General features: G+C 44.1%; 1 protein-coding gene across 1 annotated transcript in view; it reads right to left on the bottom strand.

Annotated features, from left to right (window-relative positions):
- The window catches only part of MARK1 (microtubule affinity regulating kinase 1), a 137,930-nt gene extending 136,490 nt beyond the window's left edge, over window positions 1–1,440 (bottom strand). The window contains exon 1 of the mRNA XM_052653441.1: window positions 1,333–1,440. Coding sequence (XP_052509401.1) covers window positions 1,333–1,383 — 51 coding nt within the window. The 5' untranslated portion in view covers window positions 1,384–1,440. The remainder of the gene's footprint in view (window positions 1–1,332) is intronic.
- Window positions 1,441–20,860: the final 19,420 nt, after the last annotated feature.

The following is a 20,860-nucleotide window of genomic DNA, read 5'->3' as shown; positions in this document are numbered from 1 at the left end:
CTATCAAGTTTCTGCGTTCCTCTATGCTCCAAGATTAAATAAACTGTTTATATACCTCCCTCCAACACTCTGGCGGTGAGTTTGTATGTCTTCTCTCTTGTATCTTTTGTCTAAGAATGCCAAAGCCCTTCATTATTTTATTTTACCAACCCTATGAAGCCTCTCCAACCAAGAGCTGGAGAGTCACGGAGTTGACTTGACAGAGATTGGACAGCAGACCAAAACTTAGTACCCCTCTAAGGGGTACTCAAAACCGGTCAGTAAAATCAGCCAAGGCCCTCTTTACAGGTCATGAAGAATTTTTTAAAAAAAAAGAAAATTTTTTTTTTAAACCCTTTGCCACAAAGGAACTCATGCATTCACACACAATTGTACTTTTCAGAACATGGAAATACAACTGATTTGGTTCTTTCGGTTTTCAGAAGTTTAAACACCGGGGACAACGGCAGCGAGATGAAAACTCCTGAGGGCAATTTGATCAAAGGCACAGAAAATCCTTCCTTCAAAGAAATGCACCTTGTGACACTCCGAGGAGGAGGAGAAGAAGAGGTATTTAAAGTAAAACCTGCCCTGAATTATCACCACTGACTCGAGGAAGAGAAGTAAAAGCCGTTGGCTTCACTGGGCTTTTAAACATTTTGCCGTCACCCTGGGCCCACAGAAGCGGGTGGTGAAATTCTTCCACTCATTTCTATGGAAGAGTATCACACAGCAGTATAAGCTCACACCCCAACACACACACACACACACACACACACACACACACACACACACACCCGTCTACTCCCCTTCTCGTCCCTTCCATCCCCGACCGTTCCCCTTGGGTGCCCAAGACCCAACTGTGGACCTAATGTGATAAAAAGCAAAGTCATGGGGCAATGCAGGGGGGTGGGGTGCAAAGGACCGAAAGAGCCAGAAAAGCAAGGGGAGAAGAGGCAGTCGGCCGGCTCGTCTGTGATCATAAAGCAAACATTCGGGTGGGGAATACGGAATGCTGAGTGGAAATAAAGCCCTCCGGGATGCCCACTCTGCCATCTCCTTGTGCCCCTCTGCCCTCCATCACCCCCATCCTTCTCCCGGAGGACCACCTCCGCGGGGAGGGCGCCACCGACGGCGCCCCCCAACCCTCGCCCTTCAGAGGAAAGCAGCGAAATGGGGCTGGAAAGGGGGACAGGGGCTGAGTCGGGGGGCGAGGGTCACGCCGGGCTCCGGGTGGAGACCCTGCGGCGGGTGGCCGCCCTGAGGACCCCGGGCGGCCCACGCGGAAGGTGAAGCGGCGGTCGGGGGGCAGCGCCCGGCCCCACCGCTGCCGGGGAGGCTCCGGCTACTCACGTTCTCCGTGTCCCGCTCGTTCACCGTCGGCAATGGCGTCCGGGCCGACATTTTGTGCGGGCGGCGGGGTCGGGCCGGGGTCTCGCGGGCCGGGCCGGGCCCGGGCTTGCTGCGGGCCCCGGGGGCGAGAGGCAGGGGTTGCGGCCGCTTCGCGCGAAGCCGGGGCCGGGCCGGGGAGAGCGGCTCCCGCAGGCCGCGGGCGGTGCAACAAGCGGCCGCGGCGGGCGAACGGCGGGGGGGGGGGGGGGGGGACAGAGGACGCGGAGGAAGAGGAGGGGGAGCCGCTTCCCGCGGCGGCGCCGCCGGGGGGACGCGGGCCGGGGCGAGGGAGGGCTCCGGGCGAGGGCGGTTGCCCGGCGCGGGCCGGGCGGCGAGGCCGGCTGGACGCGACGCCGAGGCTGGGAGGCGGGGCGGGAGCCGGAGAGGGGCGGTGAGGGCGGGGGGGGCGGGGTCCGGGCCCCGCTAGGCTCTCCGGGCCATGGCCGAAGGCGAAGCGGCGCCGCAAATCTCTGCCCGGCTCGTCCCGCCGAGCGCGGCCGGCAGCCGGGAGCCGCGGCCCTGACAGCGCCGCCCGCGCCGCGCCCCCACGCCCCGCCTCAGGTGAGCGGCGCCGCCCGGCCGAGCCGCAGCCACGCGCCCGGGGCCCCGCGCGGCGGCGCCCCCGCGCCCTCGGCGCGCCAGCCGAGACTCAGAGTCCCGCGCGGTCTCCGCCGCCGCCGCCGCCGCCGCGCCTGAACCGGGAGGAGCGGCCCGAGCCGGCTGCGCGAGGAGCGGCGGGCGCGGCACGCTGCGCCCAGAGGCACTTGGCGGCCGCCGCCGGGTGGGCGGGCGCCAGCCGAGGGGGGCCTCTCCATTCATTCCCTCATTAGGGATGCGGGGCCGCCTCCTCCTCCTCCTTCCGCGCTCCATCGCCCGTCTGTCCCCGTGTTTATTTTTGTTTCTCGCTCCCACCCGCGGAGTACGGTAGTCTGTCAGAGCTTCTGGTGGATTTAATTTTTGATTAGTGTTTGGGTTTTGCCGGGGCGGCGGGGGTGGGGAGGTGAGAGGGCGCTGATGCAATTGAGTGGTCCTTTTTTGTCCGTTTCATTGGAGGGGGGGGGGGCGGGGAGCGGGGAGGGCGGAGAGAATGGGTACGATCCTATGCTGGATCCTATCTGCTATCTCGGGACTTCTCCTGTTCTTAAATTCATCTCCTCCTTCACGGTTCCCCAGCTTTCTCGGTTTCTGTCCTCCCCCGAGCCCTGTCGGTCCCCCTCTCCCGGGAGCCGTTGGGTTCAGGGTCAGCCTAATAGTTGGGAAGAGGGCATAAAAGTCCCCCTAAAAGCGCCAGCAGCCTCGGAGGCGGTGCTCCGGGACGCTGTGCGATGGGCTCCGGCCAGACGGCTCGCCGATGTGCCGGGACAGGATGGCCTCCTAGGGAACCCGGCCGGCGGGAGAGGTCGCCAGGCGCCCACCGCGGCACCCCGGAGTGGCTGAGACCCGGGAGTCAGGACGTCTACTCTGGCTGATCGTCACTTCCTGGGACGCAAGGAAGTGTCACTTAGGCGAGCTTGTTTAGGGAGGGCGGAGAGCTGGCTCTAATTTGTCCTGTCCTACCTCCTCCAGGTGGTTTTATCACCCTGCCACCCACCTGCCACGTCTTACATCCTGCAGACCCACCTCTGTAACGCGTTACCCACGGCCCATTAGCCCCCTAAAAAGCAATGTTACTTCTTTCTACCTAATTTGAAAGCTTACATTTTGCACACTCAGCCTCTAGGACAAAAACCATACCGTTTCCCTATTCCTCGTCTTTCCAGTATGTCTTTTTCACATTCTTTCATAACTGGAAGATAAAAGGAGCAGGAAATAGAAGGGGATAAATCCAGTTTATGAGCTACTTTCTCAAACCCAATGGGAATCTTAAGATGATGGGAAATTCCTCCTTTCTCCTGAAGTTCATCCATTTGCACCAGATGGCTTTTACCCTGACTCATTAAAGGTTGTTTCTGAAAACCTAACACTTGACCCTTAAAACATGGTACAAAAGACTTAAAAATAGCAGACACGGAGGTCCTCTGAGGAAAAAAATCTCACCCAGCATATAAATTTGCTTCTAGACCATCGTCTATGTATTTATTTCTTTAACATTTTATTTGTAGACACATCTCAATTTCACAAAGCCAGTAAAAAAAAAAGTCACAAGATCCCTTAAGTGTTCATCACCTCAAACAGAATTCAGGCTTCAGAACTACAAGGCTGCATACTAAAAAATCGGTGTGCAATTAGGAATGCCAAGCTTTCTCAGGCCTTCTGCAGAGGTCCTGAATCATCAAGATGTACTGAAGTTGCCAAGATAGAAGCTTGTGCTTTTCTGATCAACTACAGTTACTGCTACAATCCACGGTGCAGCCACTCAAGAGTAACTTATGTGGCAACAGTACCCTGTTAACATGAGAGGAAACAAGCATCTGTGAAAGGGTGTTCAACCCCATTGGACTATGAATCAGTCCTTGAACTGGTAGCTTGGATGTTGTTTTTTCAGTGTCCACTCACATGTTATCTATCCATATGGTGACCCAGACAGGCATATTTCTTCCCATTTTACAAACTTCCACTCAACTGGCTTATTCAAAATCATGGATGCACCAGGTTAATGGTGTACAGAAAAAAAGATAATATGGTACAGTTCAATCTTGCAGTGGTCAAAAGATCAACAGCCCTCCCTTGACCCTGTAAGGTCATTATACCTCTGAGATACGATAGCTAATTAGAGACAGAGCTCAAAGGAGCGCCCAGGATTCTGGCCTAATAGCTTCTAAAATTTTGACGTACACATTCAAAGTCTTGGGTAATATTCCATTGTATATGCTACATCTTCCTTCCAATGGACTATTACTCAGCCGTAAAAAGGAATGAGATTGAGTCATTCATAGAGACAGGGATGGACCTGGAGTCTGTCATACAGAGTGAAGTAAGTCAGAAAAAGAAAAACAAATATCGTATATTAATGCATGCATGTGGAATCTTGGGAAATGGTACAGATGAACCTAGGTGCAGGAATGGAGATGCAGATGTGGAGAATGGATGTGTGAGCAAGGGTGGGGGGATGGACTGGGAGATTGGGATGGACATATGTGCGTTGCCATGTGTGCTACTTAGTGGGGACATGCTGTATAGTACAGGGAACTCAGCTTGGTGCTCTGTAATGACCTAGGTGGATGGGATGGAGAGGGGAGGGAGGTTCAAGAGGAAAGGGATATATGTATCCATATGGCTGATTCACTTCATTGTACAGCAGAAATGAACACCACAGTGTAAACAACTATACTTCAATAAAAATTTTTTTAAATTAAAAAACTGTTTTAAAAGTCTTCAGTAAATCCCCTAGCTATATTTGCTACACTGTGCTCACATGTTGAAACTTACTGAATATTACATACTATAATGAGGGATACTTATTTTTTTAATCAACCCATAAAGATGTCTTTATAGCAATGGAACTATATTCAAAGATAGTTGTTACTAGATGGATAACTCAAATCCGTAATTATGGTTAACAAAATAGGCTAGAAACAACTCTATCCAAAAATGGCATTCAAACAATCCTATTCATACCCACAATTTTAGGCTTGGTACATAAATCTCACTTTACTTGGGTTAGAAAAAAGTCATTGTGTCTTTTAAAAGACATCACTTTCCTGACAAAAGTCTGTATAGTCAAAGCTATGGTTTTTCCAGTAGTCATGTACAGATGTGAGAGTTGGACCATAAAGAAGGCTGAGCACAATAGAACTGATGTTTTTGAACTGTGGTGTTGGATAAGATTCTTGAGAGTCCCTTGGACTGCAAGGAGATCAAACCAGACAATCCTAAAGGAAATCAGTCCTGAATATTCATTGGAAGAACTGATGCTGACGCTGAAGCTCCAATACTTTGGCCACCGGATGCAAAGAGCTGACTCATTGGAAAAGACCCTGATGCTGGGAAAGATTGAGGGCAGGAGGAGAAGGGGATGACAGAGGATAAGATGGTTGGATGGCATCACCAACTCAATGGACATAAATTTGAGGAAACTCCCAGCGATAGTGTTAGACAGAGAAGGCTGATGTGCTGCATGCAGTCCATGGGGTCACAGAGTTGGACGTGACTTAGTGACTGAAAAACAACTACAAAGTTGAGTGTGTGCTGCAATGTGAGCTCACCCCGCGCCCTTAAAATGGCATGAGGCAGTGCTGTGATTGAATGAAAACTGTTTAGCCATAGTCCTTGAGAGTGAGACTGCTCATGAGCAAATTTTTTGTGTATCACTATATATAGCTTCTTGTGCTAGTGACTATGAAGAAATGACCAAAGGAATGTCAAGGCTTTTAGTAATTTTCCTTAGGATTATTAACTAAATGGGGCATGCTTAATATAGAGATTTCTAACCTCTAGGGTGCTAGGGTAATACAGCTTTCAGAAAAAAAAAAAATGAAACAATGCAAAAACAGAAGAAAAACTTAAAATATATATGAGGTGCTAAACCCACACTGAAATGTGCTGAATAAGCACTGTCTTCCAGCTTGGAGCAGAATTCTCTAGAACTACACTGTTGTATAAAGCCGGTACTAACTACAGGCAGCTACTGAGCTCTTGACTGGTTGCCCCTGTGAGTGAGGAACTGACTTTTTCTTTTGATATCACTTCAAATAATTTGAAAACTGATATTTGATTCGGTTATTGGAAAATTTTTAATTATGTTGGGTAAAACTTGGGTACATGAATCTATCTTTGCAACTACAAATATTCTGAAATCTAAATACAGATTTAAATAAATTTAGAAAATTTATCATCTGGATTGAGATGTGCTCTGAATATAAAATGCATGCTGATTTTTAAATACTTAGGAGAAAAAAGTGTAAGGTATCACTTTAATAGATTTTATATTGATTATATATCAAAATCATAATATATTGGCATGGGTTAAATAAAATACATTATTAAAATTAATTTTAGCTGTTTCCTTTTACTTTTTCAAGTGTGGATACTGAAAAATATAAAATTATGTATGTGACTTAAATCATATTGGTCAGCATTTCTCCATAAAGTAAAAAATGAGAATAAAGAGATTTAATTGCTGAAGAATCAAAGGCCTTGATTAGAAGCTGTTAATAATTTGTTCTTTGACTCAACAAACACTTATTAAGTGCTACTCTACCGCATCCCAAGCACTGAACTGCTCAAAGGATGTATTCTTCAACTAATAGTTACTGGTAGTTAGCATTATAATCGGAGAAGGCAATGGCACCTCACTCCAGTACTCTTGCCTGGAAAATCCCATGGACAGAGGAGCCTGGAAGGCTGCAGTCCGTGGGGTCGCTGAGGATCGGACACGACTGAGCGACTTCACTTCCACTTTTCACTTTCATGCATTGGAGAAGGAAATGGCAACCCACTCCAGTGTTCTTGCCTGGAGAATCCCAGGGACGGGGGAGCCTCGTGGGCTGCCATCTGTGGGGTTGCACAGTCGGACATGACCGAAGTGACTTAGCAGTAGTAGCAGCATTATAATATTCTTTTTACAGAGCTAAATAAAAAACATGGTGAATTCATACAAATGTTCACAGATAATAGTCATTTATAAACAATTTATCAAATGTGACAGATTCAGCAGAACTTATAACAAATTCAGAAACTGTACATTGTTTATCATGTGCTTTTAATGTATCCAGTGTCTGATAGACTTGACCAGTCAATCAATAACTGTTTGTTGAGGGCATACTTTGTTTCAATAGGCTACAAAGCTGTCTCCAATCTCTCATTTAATCCACAACAAGGAAACTAAAATATGGGAGGTTTTGTAAAACACCCAAGAGTTATCCCAGCTAAAGAGAAACATGGTTAGTTCCTTTCATAAAATAAACTGGATCCTGATTGCTCTCCTATGGTTAACAAGGTAAGTTTTTATTGCATGTCAACAATCACGACTCAAAATGGTGAATCACTGAAATGGAAAAGGGTCTCAAAGAAAAGATATATTTTATCTCATAAACTGTCTTTGTTATTTAGGTTGGCCACTCTGCACGTTGCAAACACAATTACTGTCAAGGTGACATTTACTCTCCTTCCGTTCCCCACAAGGACTCTAGGCTCAGCAATATTTCACTGTTTGGAATTCCCCACATGTGGCATATTGCTTTATTCCTCTGCACCTTTGTCATCTGTTCTCGCTTTTTGGAATGTTCTCCCCTCTTTTCTGCCTGATGGAATTCAAGTTGATTTTTAAAAACCATCTTTTGGAAGGCTTCCCTGACACCTCCCCATACCACAGAGTTAATTAATCTCCCCCAGGCCCACTATCTCTGGGCTTCCCTGGTGGCTCAGATGGTAAAGAATCTGCCTGCAATGCAGGAGACTTGGGCTTGATCCCTGGGTCAAGAAGATCCCCTGGAGAAGGGAATGGCAATCCACTCCAGCATTCTTGCCTGGAGAATTCCGTGGACAGAGGAGCCTGGCAGCCTATAGTCCACGGGGTTGCAAAGAGTCAGACATGACTGTCGACCCAGTGTCTATACCTTGCCCAGTCTTCTGTTGGTCCATTTGAGCTGTGTGTACCTGACTGGTCCCCCACCCAACTGTGAGCTGAGTCAAGGAGGGGAAAATGTCCTATTTAAATTTTCACCCAACGCCTAGCAGCAGTGTCTAGAAATTAGTAGATACTCAATTTCCTGAATGACTTTTACTGAATTGTCTCCTGTTGTAAATTTTCTAGCACTTCCACATTCTTCTGAGTTTATAAGAAGCATTACATGGGAATTGAAAAGATGTTACAGCAGAATCGTTCAAGTTTACAACCAGGGACTTCAGGAACACCCGAATTCACACAGTATACAAAATATCTTCCTAAATAAATGTTACTGATTGTGTAGCGAAGAGACTGTTCTGTCTCCTGTAGAGCAGTTGCTTAGTGCAGTGCTGCTAATTTCAGCATTTTGTGATTTTAGTGCAGTGCTGCTAATTTTAGTACTTTGTGATTTTACTGTAATCATTCATTTTTATCCATACAGAAGAGTTGCTGCTCACTGATACTTCAATAAAACAATCTTTTGAATGAGTATCTTCATAAACCAAGGTATGCTAACAGTAAGTCTTAGGAGGAAGTACTTAAATGTAGGCTGAAAAATTAGAAGTGGAATAACACAATGACGAAGTGCTGAAAGCAATAAAGCTGGCAAAGCGACTCCAGGGAGGAGTCATCAGCAATCAGGTGGCTCTTTCTAAGCAAAAACAACAGACTGAGCGCCACAGTATCACTTGGCCGTGCAAATTGGAAGAGCAAAATGACTACTGGAGGTGAGTGATGCATGAGTCTTTAGCAACATCAAAAAAAAAAAAAAAAACACAGATGAAAATCGGCCTTAATAGCATCATCTTCAAGTAAAGGGACATTGGTTATGTATAGACTCATACAGGTGTGGATACACCCACACTATTGTACCTTTCAAACTGTAGTTTTGTAATGTCACATAGGAAGCTAAACAATCTTTCAAAGTCTAATGGTAGCCACCCAAAAACAAGAGTTTGGTCATCTTTCACTTGGCCTTTACAACTACAAACTGACACATAATGCAATTCAACATCCATTTAAGCAACCTGTAATTTGATTAGCCGACTTCACGGATAGTATACTGGATGAATGGTTCCTTTAAATTCTTATACTTATTTTCTGAGTATAGAAATATCAGTTTTGTAGCTTCTTTCCATAAACTCTACTTAATTTACTCAATCCCTTCAAACTGTTTTTGCCATATTAAATGTTACGTTACTTACACTTTGATGATTTTCTTTCCTTCCTACCTAAATATGGACACCACTTGTTACTTCGCGTTTCTTTCATTGATTCATTCATTCATTAAAAAATATTGAGCCCTGCTAATGCCAGGCACTATATTAAGCTCTTCAGAAAGAGCAGTAGATAAAATAGACAAAAGACCCCATCCACAGGAAGTTAACATTTGGCTAGGCACTTCCAGTGTCTAGACAGTTCAAAAGCAGAGGCTTCCATAAAACAAATAACATTTTCTGAAACTATGCATTGGTTATTTTGCGCTTTTAACAAACATAAGCTCCCAGGTCTAATTTATTTTCTTAAGTAATGAATTGCAGTAGTTAGATCTTTTCTTCAATCCAAAGGTAATTGCTTTCTCTCTTAATACTTTGGCCTTTCTCCAGTAAGCTTTTGTATAAATGGCTTCAACTGGTTCCACAAGTAGCGTGGGTACTTTAAAATCATAATAAAGATGGCTTCATGGCCAGGTGGCTTGTATTTGATCTACATTTTGTAATATTATCCTTTATTATTGTGACACCAGCATATTTACCACATTTCATCATTAGGGACTGCTTTATCTTCAATCACTGGTAGTGTTGTTTTTTTTTCCTTTTTCTATTAGCCCTAGATAAACTGTCAGTGTTTTAGTTCAACAAGAATTATATAATAGATAGGAATCTGCATTTATAACCATTTTAGCAGAATTTTTTTCAGATAAAGAAATGGTTTTGGAAATTTCCTGTCAGTCCTAAGAAAAAAAGCCCCACTACTCATTTTAATGGAACATTCTATTTTCCTATGCAGCCTCTTACAGTAATGATGATAAGGAGGCTCTGTGGGTGTTTTTTTTTTCCAATGCCTAGAATATGGGGATAACTCAACAATGATTGGAGAAATGAATCATCAGTTTTATAACTTCTCTGAATTTAAACATATGTTTTCAGATCCTAGATTTCTTGCAGACAACCTTGGTATATTTCCACTCTAACATGAGGGAACCCGTTTAGGTTTCCCTCAATCTTTTCAAACTATCTCTTCATAGTCACCCCTTAGGCCCTTCCATTGCTTAATAGGTCAGTTGCCAAGGATCCGGATGAAATTTTCCCACTCTTTGCCAGTATCTTTCTTTTCTAGTTCTCAAACAAGTATCCGAATTCCTAAAGTTATAAACGCCTCTTTTTAAAGGCATCACAACCACGAAATATGCATCTTAGAAGACTACCATGGTTAGAATCCAAGTTTACTTTTATGTGAAAAAGATGTATTTCCTTTGTAATATTTTTAGTCATTCTTGCTGCCTCCTTATCTCATATTAAATCTTAGTTCCACCTTAACACCATGCTACAAATCCATTGCACATTACCGAGTGTTAATGTCTACTATATGCTCTGTGCTATACATGCTAAGAGGAGATATGCCAAAGTCTGACACTGACATGTTAAAAATAATTTTTACATGAATATAGCAAGACTTACATAGCATAAACTGAGTTGAGCTTTCCAAGTGGTCACTCTGAAGAAGTCTATAGTGCTGTGATGTCACACACTAGGAACCCCTCTTTTGTAATTGCCTCTGGAGCCTGTGACACAAGCTATTATGTATTCTCAGTGGTGGTAAGTCACCATCTTTCAAGGGTTTATTTTAATGAAGAGTCATTCAGAACAAACTCCATCGCATAGTATGGGTGATTCAATTGGATAATCTCACATTTGATCAAACATTAGAAATATAATGTTTGAAAAATATTTTCTTGTATTCTTCAAGCTGGATCATGTTTTAAAGAAGTGTTTAAAGCATTGAAAGATAACAGCCTGTTGGAATAAGTATAGAACCTTTAAAAGTGACTATTTAAAGACATGTTCTTATTGTTTTATCATGGTTTTCAGAATCACTTCTGCTTGTGGTTGCTGCTGCTGCTGCTAAGTCGCTTCAGTCGTGTCCGACTCTGTGTGACCCCATAGACGGCAGCCCACCAGGCTCCCTTGTGGTTATGTGGCTCATAAAGTTAAGGAACATGAACACTTGATAGAATGACGTGAGAAGTCGAATAACAAAATACAGTGTTAATTGCTAAGTGCCCAATGGGTATGAGAGGCAGTGTTTACAGATGGCCAAGAAACATGCAAAAAGGTACTCAGCACCACTAACCATCAGGGAAATGCTCATCAAAATCACAAGATATCACCTCACACCTGTTAGGATGATTATTATCGAAAGACAAGAAATCACAAGCGCTGGTGAGGGTATGAAGAAAAGGAAACCTGTGCACTGTTGGTGGGAATGTAAATTTGGTGACAATTATGGAAAACAGTATGGAGATACCCCATAAAATCAAAACCAGAACTACCGCATGATCCAGCAGTTTCACTTCTGTATATACATCAAAGTGAAAACACTAACTGACATATATATGTGTGTGTGTATATATATTACACTGAAGTGAAGTGAAGTGAATTTGCTCATTCGTGTCCGACTCTTTGCGATCCTGTGGACTGTAGCCTACCAGGCTCCTCAGTCCATGGAATTTTTCAGGCAAGAGTACTGGAGTGGGTTGCCATTTCCTTCTCCAGGGGATCTTCCTGACCCAGGGATCGAACCCAGGTCTCCCGCTTTGCAGGCAGATGATTTACCGTCTGAGCCACCAGGGAAGCCGATATAATACACTACCATGTGTAAAATAGATAGATAGTGGAAGCTGCTATAAAGCACAGGAAGCTCAACTTAGTGCTCTGTGATGACCTAGAGGGGTGGGGTGGGGTGGGAAGGAGGTCCAAAAGAGAGGGGATATATGTATACATATAGCTGATTTACTTAATTGTATGGCAGAAACGAATACAACAAAGCAATTATATTTGAATTAAAAATATATGTACCCCCATACTTATTGCAGCAGTATTTACAATAGCCAAAACATGAAAACAATCTAAGTGCCCACCAATGGATGAATGGATAAAGAAACTGTGGGAATATACATATAATGCAATATTATCCAGCCATTAAAAAGAATGGAAACTTGCCAGTTACAATAACATGAATGGACCTTGAGGGCACTATGTTACGTGAAAAAAGTCAGACAGAGAAAGACAAATATCATATGATCTCACTTACATGTGAAATCTTAAAAAAGAAAAAACTTCACATACACAGAGAACAGATTGATTGTTGCCAGAGGCGAGGGGTGACAGAGGGAAAAGTAGATAAAAGTGGTCAAAAGTTACAAACTCCCAGCTCCCAGCTAAAACTAAATAAGTCATGGGAAAGTAAGTACAGAATGGTGACTGTAGTCAATAATACTACATTAATAATATGATAATCACATATATCATAGTTACTAAAAGAGTAGAAGTTAAAAATTTTTTTGTAACTCTGTAAAGTGATAGATGTTAGCTAGATTTATTGTGGTTATCATTTCTCAATGTATACAAATATCATATCATTATGGTATATACCTGAAACTAATATTATATGTCAACTATATCTCAATAAAAATAGAATAACCCAATGTTTCTGTGTATTTCCTAAACTTGTTTCTTTGCATTATCTCATGTAATCCACACTGAAAGTCTGATAAGCAGACAAAAATTCTTAGTTCATTCCCCAAAGGAGAAACCAAGTCTCCAAAGGTCAAATGACTGCCTGGTAGCATACATTTCACAACCAACATCTGAAAACCTGGATCCTCCAGCCCCAAATCAAGCCCTCTTTTCATTCATTTCTGAGTCTCTTGCTTGTACACCTAGGCATCTACCTGAGGATTACTGACTCCCACACCCATCTCTCTCATTTACCTTCCGTTATACTCACCCTAAAAACCACTGTTAGCCTTCTGAAAATGAGAACATCAGTGCAGCTGAGACATGGAGGTAAGTGTTAGGGACAGGAATATATGTGAAGAGCTGAGTTTACTTTCTTACACGTAAAGTAAAAGCAAGTCTGGCCCTACAGGCAGGATCCAGGCCAAAACTGTATTATGTAGCTTCTTTGATGTTCTTACATGGATGATATCAGATTAGAATGAAAACCAAGAGCAAACAAGAATTAGGAAAGAAATAATAAAAAGATGTAACTTACAGCCTGGAGAGTATGTGTTTGTGTATGAGGGGGTGTGATTATGGAGAGGATTCAGTTCAGTTCAGTTCAGTCTCTCAATAACGTCCAGCTCTTTGTGACCCCATGGACTGCAGCACAGCAGGGTTCACTGTCCATTATCAACTCCCGGAACCTGCTCAAACTGATGTCCATCGAGTCGGCGATACCATCCAATCATCTCATCTTCTGTTGTCCCCTTCTCCTCCTGCCTTCAATCTTTTTCAGCATCAGGGTCTTTTCTAATGAGTCAGCTCTTCGCATCAGGTGGCCAAAGTATTGGAGTTTCAGCTTTAGCATCCATCCTTCCAATGAATACTCAGGAGTAATTTCCATTGGTTTTCCCTTGTGGCTCAGTTGGTAAAGAATCCACCTGCAACACAGGATAACTGGGTTTGATCACTGGGTTGGGAAGATCCCTTGGAGAAGGGAAAGGCTACCCAAATCAATTTTCTGGCCTGGAGAATTCCATGGACTGTATAGGCCAAGGGGTCACAAAGTGTCAAACACAACTGAGTGACTTTCACTCACTGCTTCAGGATTGGCTATTTTGATCTCCTTGCAGTCCAAGGGACTCCCAAGAGTCTTCTCCAACACCGCAGTTCAAAAGCATCAATTCTTTGTCACTCAGCTTTCTTTATAGTTCAAATGTCATATCCATACATGACCAGTGGAAAAACAATAGCCTTGACTAGACGGACTTTTGTCAGCAAAGTAATATCTCTGCTTTGTAATATGCTGTCTAGGTTGGTCATAGCTTTTCTTCCAAGGAGCAAGCATCTTTTAATTTCATTCCTGCTGTCACCATCTGCAGTGATTTTGGAGTCCAAGAAAATAAAGTGTCATTCTTTCCCCATCTATTTGCCATGAAGTGATGGGATGGGAGGCCATGATCTTAGTGTTTTAATGTTGAGTTTTAAGCCTATGTGTAGAGATGGAGAGAGGAGGTGCCTAGGTGATGGTTGTGAGAGAGCTTGTTCACTAATTATATAGTTAAAGGCATTAGATTTTTTTTTTAATTTTTATTCTATCTCAGAGTATTCTTGATTTACAATGTTGTGTTAGTTTCAGATGTACAGTAAAGTGATTCAGTTATACGAACCCAAGTGTCCTGCATTGCAGGCAGATTCTTTACTGTCTGAGCCACCAGGGAAGCTGTATACATATACATATAACCATTCTTTTTCAGATTCTTTTCCCATATAGATTATTACAGAATATCAAGTAGAGTTCCCTGTGCTATACAGTAGGTCTTTGTTGATTATCTTGTTGATTTAGGACCCCACTCCAGCACTCTTGCCTGGAAAATCCCATGGAGGGAGGAGCCTGGTGGGCTGCAGTCCATGGGGTCGCTAGGAGTCGGACACAACTGAGCGACTTCATTTTCACTTTTCACTTTCATGCATTGGAGAAGGCAGTGGCAACCCACTCCAGTGTTCTTGCCTGGAGAATCCCAGGGACAGGGGAGCCTGGTGCGCTGCCGTCTGTGGGGTCGCACAGAGTCGGACACGACTGAAGTGATTTAGCAGCAGCAGCAGCAGCAGTCTATATATAGGAGAAGGCAATGGCACCCCATTCCAGTACTCTTGCCTGGAGAATCCCAGAGACGGGGGAGCCTGGTGGGCTGCCGTCTATGGGGTCGCACAGAGTCGGACACGACTGAAAAGACTTAGCAGCAGCAGCAGCAGTCTGTGTATAGTAGTATGTGCTGTGCTGTGGTTAGTCACTCAGTCGTGTCTGACTCTGCAACCCCATGGGCTGTAGCCTTCCAGGCTCCTCTGTCCATGAGGATTCTCCAGGAAAGAATACTGGAGTGGGTTGCCGTGTTCTCCTCCAGGGGATTTTACCAACCTAGAAATCAAACCAGGTCTCCTGCATTGCAGGCGGATTCTTTACCAGCTCACCTACCAGGGAAACCCAGCGGTGTGTATATGTTAATCCCAAACTCCTAGTTTATCCTCCCCCACCATCTTTCCGCTTTGGTAACTGTAAGTTTGTTTTCAAAGCCTGTGAGATCTATACTGTTAGTGGGAGTAGGCAACTATCAAGCGTCAATAACTCCAAGTGCATTCAATTGGCACACACTTATGAATAGACAGGCTCCCACAGGGCAAAGGTTGTGGATGTGAACTCCTGTCTAGCAGTTACAGTAGGTGGATGTTTGAGAAAATGTCTGGAACTGGTACAATGAAGAAAGGGCAGGCAGGGTGGGCTGACTCTCAGAAGACTGAGGAAACTTTCAGTCCTCTTTGTCAATTGGACTAAAAGATATAAATTGCCAGAAGTAAGAATAACAATAACTTTCATGTAGGCTGGGCTGGCTTTGCGGGCACACACCCCTTGCAGTCACACGGGGCCCTACTCATGAGGACCTGGGCTTGAACCTGAGCATAAGTTAATACTTTGCTCCCACCGTCTTGAAATTCTGAATAATTTTTAAATGAGGGACTTGCCCTGAGCCCACAGTTCATACAGCCAGTCCTTCTTGCCAAGTTGTTCTGAGGATTAAGCAAATTAATACACATAGATACATTGCTAATGCTAAATGCTAAGTCACTTCAGTCGTGTCCAACTCTGTGCGAACCCATAGACAGCAGCCCTCCAGGCTCCTCTGTCTGGGATTCTCCAGGCAAGAACACTGGAGTGGCTTGCCATTGCCTTCTTCAATGCCTGAAAGTGAAAAGTGAAAGTGAAGTCGCTCAGTCGTGTCTGACTCCTAGCGACCCCATGGACTGCAGCCCACCAGGCTCCTCCCTCCATGGGATTTTCCAGGCAAGAGTACTGGAGTGGGGTGCCATCATCTTCTCCAATAAGATACATTAAGTAGTTCTAAACACCATAATTGCCTCTCAGTAATGTTATTTATTGTTTCTTCTTCCTCTTCTTTTAATTGAATGAAAGACTCTTTAAATTCTATAGTGCTTTACATTATTATCATTATTATTATTATTAATTACTATTATTAGCTCTGCTCCTGGAATACGGGGAAACCAGGCAATGACCTCAGTCCAGCAAGCGTCACTAAATTCATAACCACTTGCCTCAAAGGATAAGCCATAAATGGAAGACTAGGTGTGTCCTAAATGCCAGTGTCAGACTAAATGACCATCTATCCAGCCCAGGAGAGTAAATGCGGGCCATTTCTAGTAAGCAAACCACAACAGCAACAAAACAACCAGTCATCAGGAAGTGAGAGCTCCCATAGTGTGCCTTGTAGACTAGAATCTACAGAAATAGAAGGCTCCTATTATTTAACAACCTACTGAACACCCGGCAGTTTCCATTTATTATTTTGTTTAATCTCCACAGGAGCCCTATGGGACTTCTCCAGAGTCATGCACGCTGTCACAGAATATGCCAGACTCCACTGTGCCCAGATGCCAGCAGAAGGAATTGTCCCTACTCTCAAGGAGCTCTACTCTCATCTCCACTCACCCTGATCTACCACCAGGATCTGAACACACACACACACACACACCACAACAACAGAAGCAACTATAAAGGAAAATAACTGCATAGGAAGATAGTACACAAGGCACCTGTCAGGGCCATGAGGAAACAACTAAGTGGGTCAGAGTTACATGGGGCTCATGAAAAATGCCTTTCTGGGGAGCAGAGCTTTAAGCTGCATTTTAAAAGACAAAAAGACCAATATAGGAGAAGAGGTGTGAATCAGGCATTCTCTGAAGAGCAAGTGATGGGCAACAGCACGGAGACAAGAATGAGCATGCTGGGGACAGGAGATGACAAGCAGATTTGTTGGACAGCCACAGAGTTTTCAGCAGTCCGGAAAAATCATTCATGTGCAAAAATATTTAAGGACTCAACTCTGTGTGCTTATACGTGAAAGTCAGTCTTTCCCTGAATAGAACCATGAGCTTTTACTGAGCCAGCTTTAAAATAATGCTGGGAACCATTGCTTGCTCTTTTTAATTCCTTAACAGTTTTGTCCCAGGGGGACTGTTCAATCCTCCTTGTCTTTGGGCTGCTCTGAATTCTAACAGAACTTACTCCCTTGGGTCTATTAGACCCAAAAAAAGAAAAATCACAAAACTCTCTCTTTCCTTGAGTAAATAGAATTTCAATTTAAAATTGAAATGTATTATTGTGTGTTTTCTGACATTCTTTCCCCAAATAAGACCATAACTATTTGTACTGCAAGACTATTTTGCAGTTCGACATGTGGAAACTCATTTCACTAAGATAGCTTCATGCATTACTGAAGAAATGTTTGCTTTGCTCTGCTGCCTGTTATTTTTATAGACCATTTCTTTGTGATAGCAAGAACTTTAAATGATAAACAATACATGAACACTGTCCTGACTCCCCAGAATCTCCTCTGGGGAAAAAGTGGGGTCTGGATGTTAAGCCATACCAGATGGATGGAACGATCGGAACTCTTGGTCTGATTTCTGGTTTCAGTGTGCCACACTGAATGTATGATCCTATTCAGTTACACAGATAATATAACTGTGTAACTCTTTGTTCCCTGGGTCTCAGTTTTGCTATCTATTAAATGGAGAGAGCCATTTTCACTTCATAATAAATGCTTTTAAAATATGTTCAAAGCCCTGCTGCTGCTGCTGCTGCTGCTAAGTCGCTTCAGTCGTGTCCGACTCTGTGCGACCCCAAAGACGGCAGCCCACCAGGCTCCCCCATCCCTGGGATTCTCTAGGTAAGAATTCTGGAGTGGGTTTCCATTTCCTTCTCCCGTGAGGTACAGTAGAAAAATTACACACACCCACCCAAACATGCACACATAGGCTTTAAAGTACTCACTCCCTTCTATTTATGGTAAAAATTCAAAATCTCCATGACGTCATGTTCCCAGAATAGAGCACTCCTCATCCACCTCAGCCCTCTCAGATGACGACCAAAGTGCCACTGGAAATCACATTCATGGAGACGAGGCCCGGTTCTGAGAGAGGCGTTCATTGCTCTGGTCTCTGCATCATTCTGCTAGGCTTCTGAACTTGGGTCTTACTGCTCTAGAACAGTGCTTTTCAAACGAATTACACTCAAGGGCCAGGTTTCCCTCGCCCCCTGTTGTAGCCACACTTCCGGGAAACAAACTCACTCAGAAGGACGAGGCAGATAGTGGACTGCAATTTATTACACCAGCTTGCCCAAAGCAGAGTCTTCTCTTAGCCAAGGACCCCGATCAGTTTTTGTGAAAACCTTATATACCCTAAGTGTAAGTGCCCAAACCCACCTCCCCAAATTCCATGAAACTAGTCTGAACAAAGGAAAAAGAAAGATACAATCAAAGTTAACTCGTGATAGGCCTGTTAGGAAGTTAACAGTGGACAATTATCAATAGGCCTGTGGTCATACCCCAATAAGCTTAATAGAATGTATGATCCTATTCAGTTACACAGATAATTAGGGTATTTTTTTAGGCAATGGAGAGCCCTGAGGCTCTGCCTTCCAGGGGCCTGGTTTTCCAGTTGGTATGTCATTTCCATCGATACTGGGCATATAGCTCGAAGTCCACAGTCTGGCCCAAGATGGAGTCCTGCTTTCAAGATAGAGCCTGTTCTGTTCCCTCCTTCATCCCAATTTCAAATCTGTCCCAGCTGATACTTTTGTAAAAATACATGTTATTCAGAGAAATACTAATATTTTAAAATTAGACATACGCAATGAAAGGTTAAATTTATTATTAGACCCCACAGACATAAAATCACTGTACAATTCTAGATGTTTCTAAGCATTCTCAACATGTACTTAGCGTGTTGCTGAGAGACGATGAATTCTTCTGGGTGTGGCACTGGTGAGGGGAACGACTGTGTTTTGAGGAGCACTGCTCTAAAGCACCCTCCTGAGAACTGAAATATTGCCTGCCATATCAGTAAATAAAGAGTGTTGTGGCCATCAAGCCATCACATTACAGCTGGCCCTCTGCCCTGAGGGAACTCAGGATGGAAGCAGGATTCTCTCCCCCACCTAGCAATCAGCCATGGCAGCCACCTCCCAACAGTGTACCCAGAGGAGACTCAGGATGAGAAAACACAGGATCCCGGCTGCTCCATAGCTGAGGTGCATATCAAACGAATGATTTCAGTGAGTCCAGACTTTGTATCTTTCAGTATGTAGAAAAGTGCTAAATTCTTTTAACTTGAATTTTCAGGTTTTATTAACAGTAATCCTTTGATGCACTGACTACCTGGTCTTTCACTGCAAATACTTCTATATATCCTGACATCCCTCCTTGCCTCTTCAGAATGGCTTTCTCAGCATTATCTGAGATGCTGTGTCCTGGGCTTGAAGTCCTCAGGAAGTGCACCATATAGAACATAACTCTCAACTTTTAGGTTGTGCTTTTTTTTCAGTTGGCACTTCCCAAACTCTCTTTCCTCTACTCTGTCCTGTGCCCTCCCAGAAACTCTTCTTAACACTGAAGCATGACTATGCCCAGAGGAGTTTTCAGTTAGTGCTGGGAGGTAGAGCATCTTCTCAGCTTTTGTCTCCATTTCAAGTGCAGAGATACATCTGAGTCATTCCTTAATTAAATAGCTATTACCAAGTCCAAGCTCACCCTGCTTGCTGCACGAGAGGCCAATAAATCTGAGGGACAAAGTGTTGAGGCAAGGAATATAACATTATTCATAAAGCCAGCTGACTGAGACTAATGTCTCAAATTAACTATCTTCCTAGGATCTGGATGCCATGTTCTTTTATGGATCAGAAACGTGGGGAGGTGAGGAAACAAAGTAAAAACTCATTTAATCTTGCAAGTATCTCCTAGAATGGCAAGCATCATACAAGGAATGTGTTACTTTCTTCCTTCTTGCCATCTACAGCAGAACAGTGTTCTGAACAAAGGCACTTTAGCTTAATAGTCAGGCAGAGGGGCTGGATTCTCTGAGGCAGGCCTTTATGTGTGATTATAATAACAAAAGTGGACAAAGAAAAAGATCAAGCATGGAAGAGTAAAAATTGACTCTTCCTTATTACATAGCCTTCTTGGAAAGAAAGCTAAATATTCTAGGCTTGCCCAAACAACTCCAAAGTCACATACCATTGCTGGGCTACCTTGGGGATTCCTGAGACATGCCACGAAGGTGCTTAGTCACAGTCTAAAGCTAGATCTTCCACATCCTAATTCCTGACCCAGAGCCAGAGGGGCTCAAGAGAGTCAGACTCTGCGAAGTCCTCCTCCTTCCTGCCCTTTGTATTAATGACCTCTGCCACCTTTGGTGGGCTTCCCTAGTGGCTCAGATGGTAAAGTGTCTGCCTACAGTGTAAGGGACCTGGGTTCGATCCGTGGGTCAGGAAGAGCCTCTGGAGAGGAAATGGCAACCCCCTCCAGTACTCTTGCCTGGAAAATCCCATGGATGGAGGAGCGTAGTAGGCTACAGTCCATGGGGTCACAAGGAGTCGGACATGACTGAGCAACTTCACTTTCCTTTCACTTTCCTCATAGCTCAGTTGTTACAGAATCCACTTGCAATGCAGCAGACCCTGGTTCGATTCTTGGGTTGGGAAGATCCACTGGAGAAGGGATAGGTTACCCACTTCAGTATTCTTGGGCTTCCCTTGTGGCTCAGCTGGAAAAGAATGCACCGGCAATGCGGGAGACCTGGGTTTGATCCCTGGGTTGGGAAGATCACCTGGAGGAGGGAACAGCTACCCACTCTAGTATTCTGG

The sequence above is a fragment of the Budorcas taxicolor genome, chromosome 16 (assembly GCF_023091745.1).
Source record: "Budorcas taxicolor isolate Tak-1 chromosome 16, Takin1.1, whole genome shotgun sequence".
NCBI classification, from domain to species: Eukaryota; Metazoa; Chordata; class Mammalia; order Artiodactyla; family Bovidae; genus Budorcas; species Budorcas taxicolor.
Note: the sequence above shows the minus strand (reverse complement) of the source record. Positions and strands in the feature narration are given on the sequence as shown.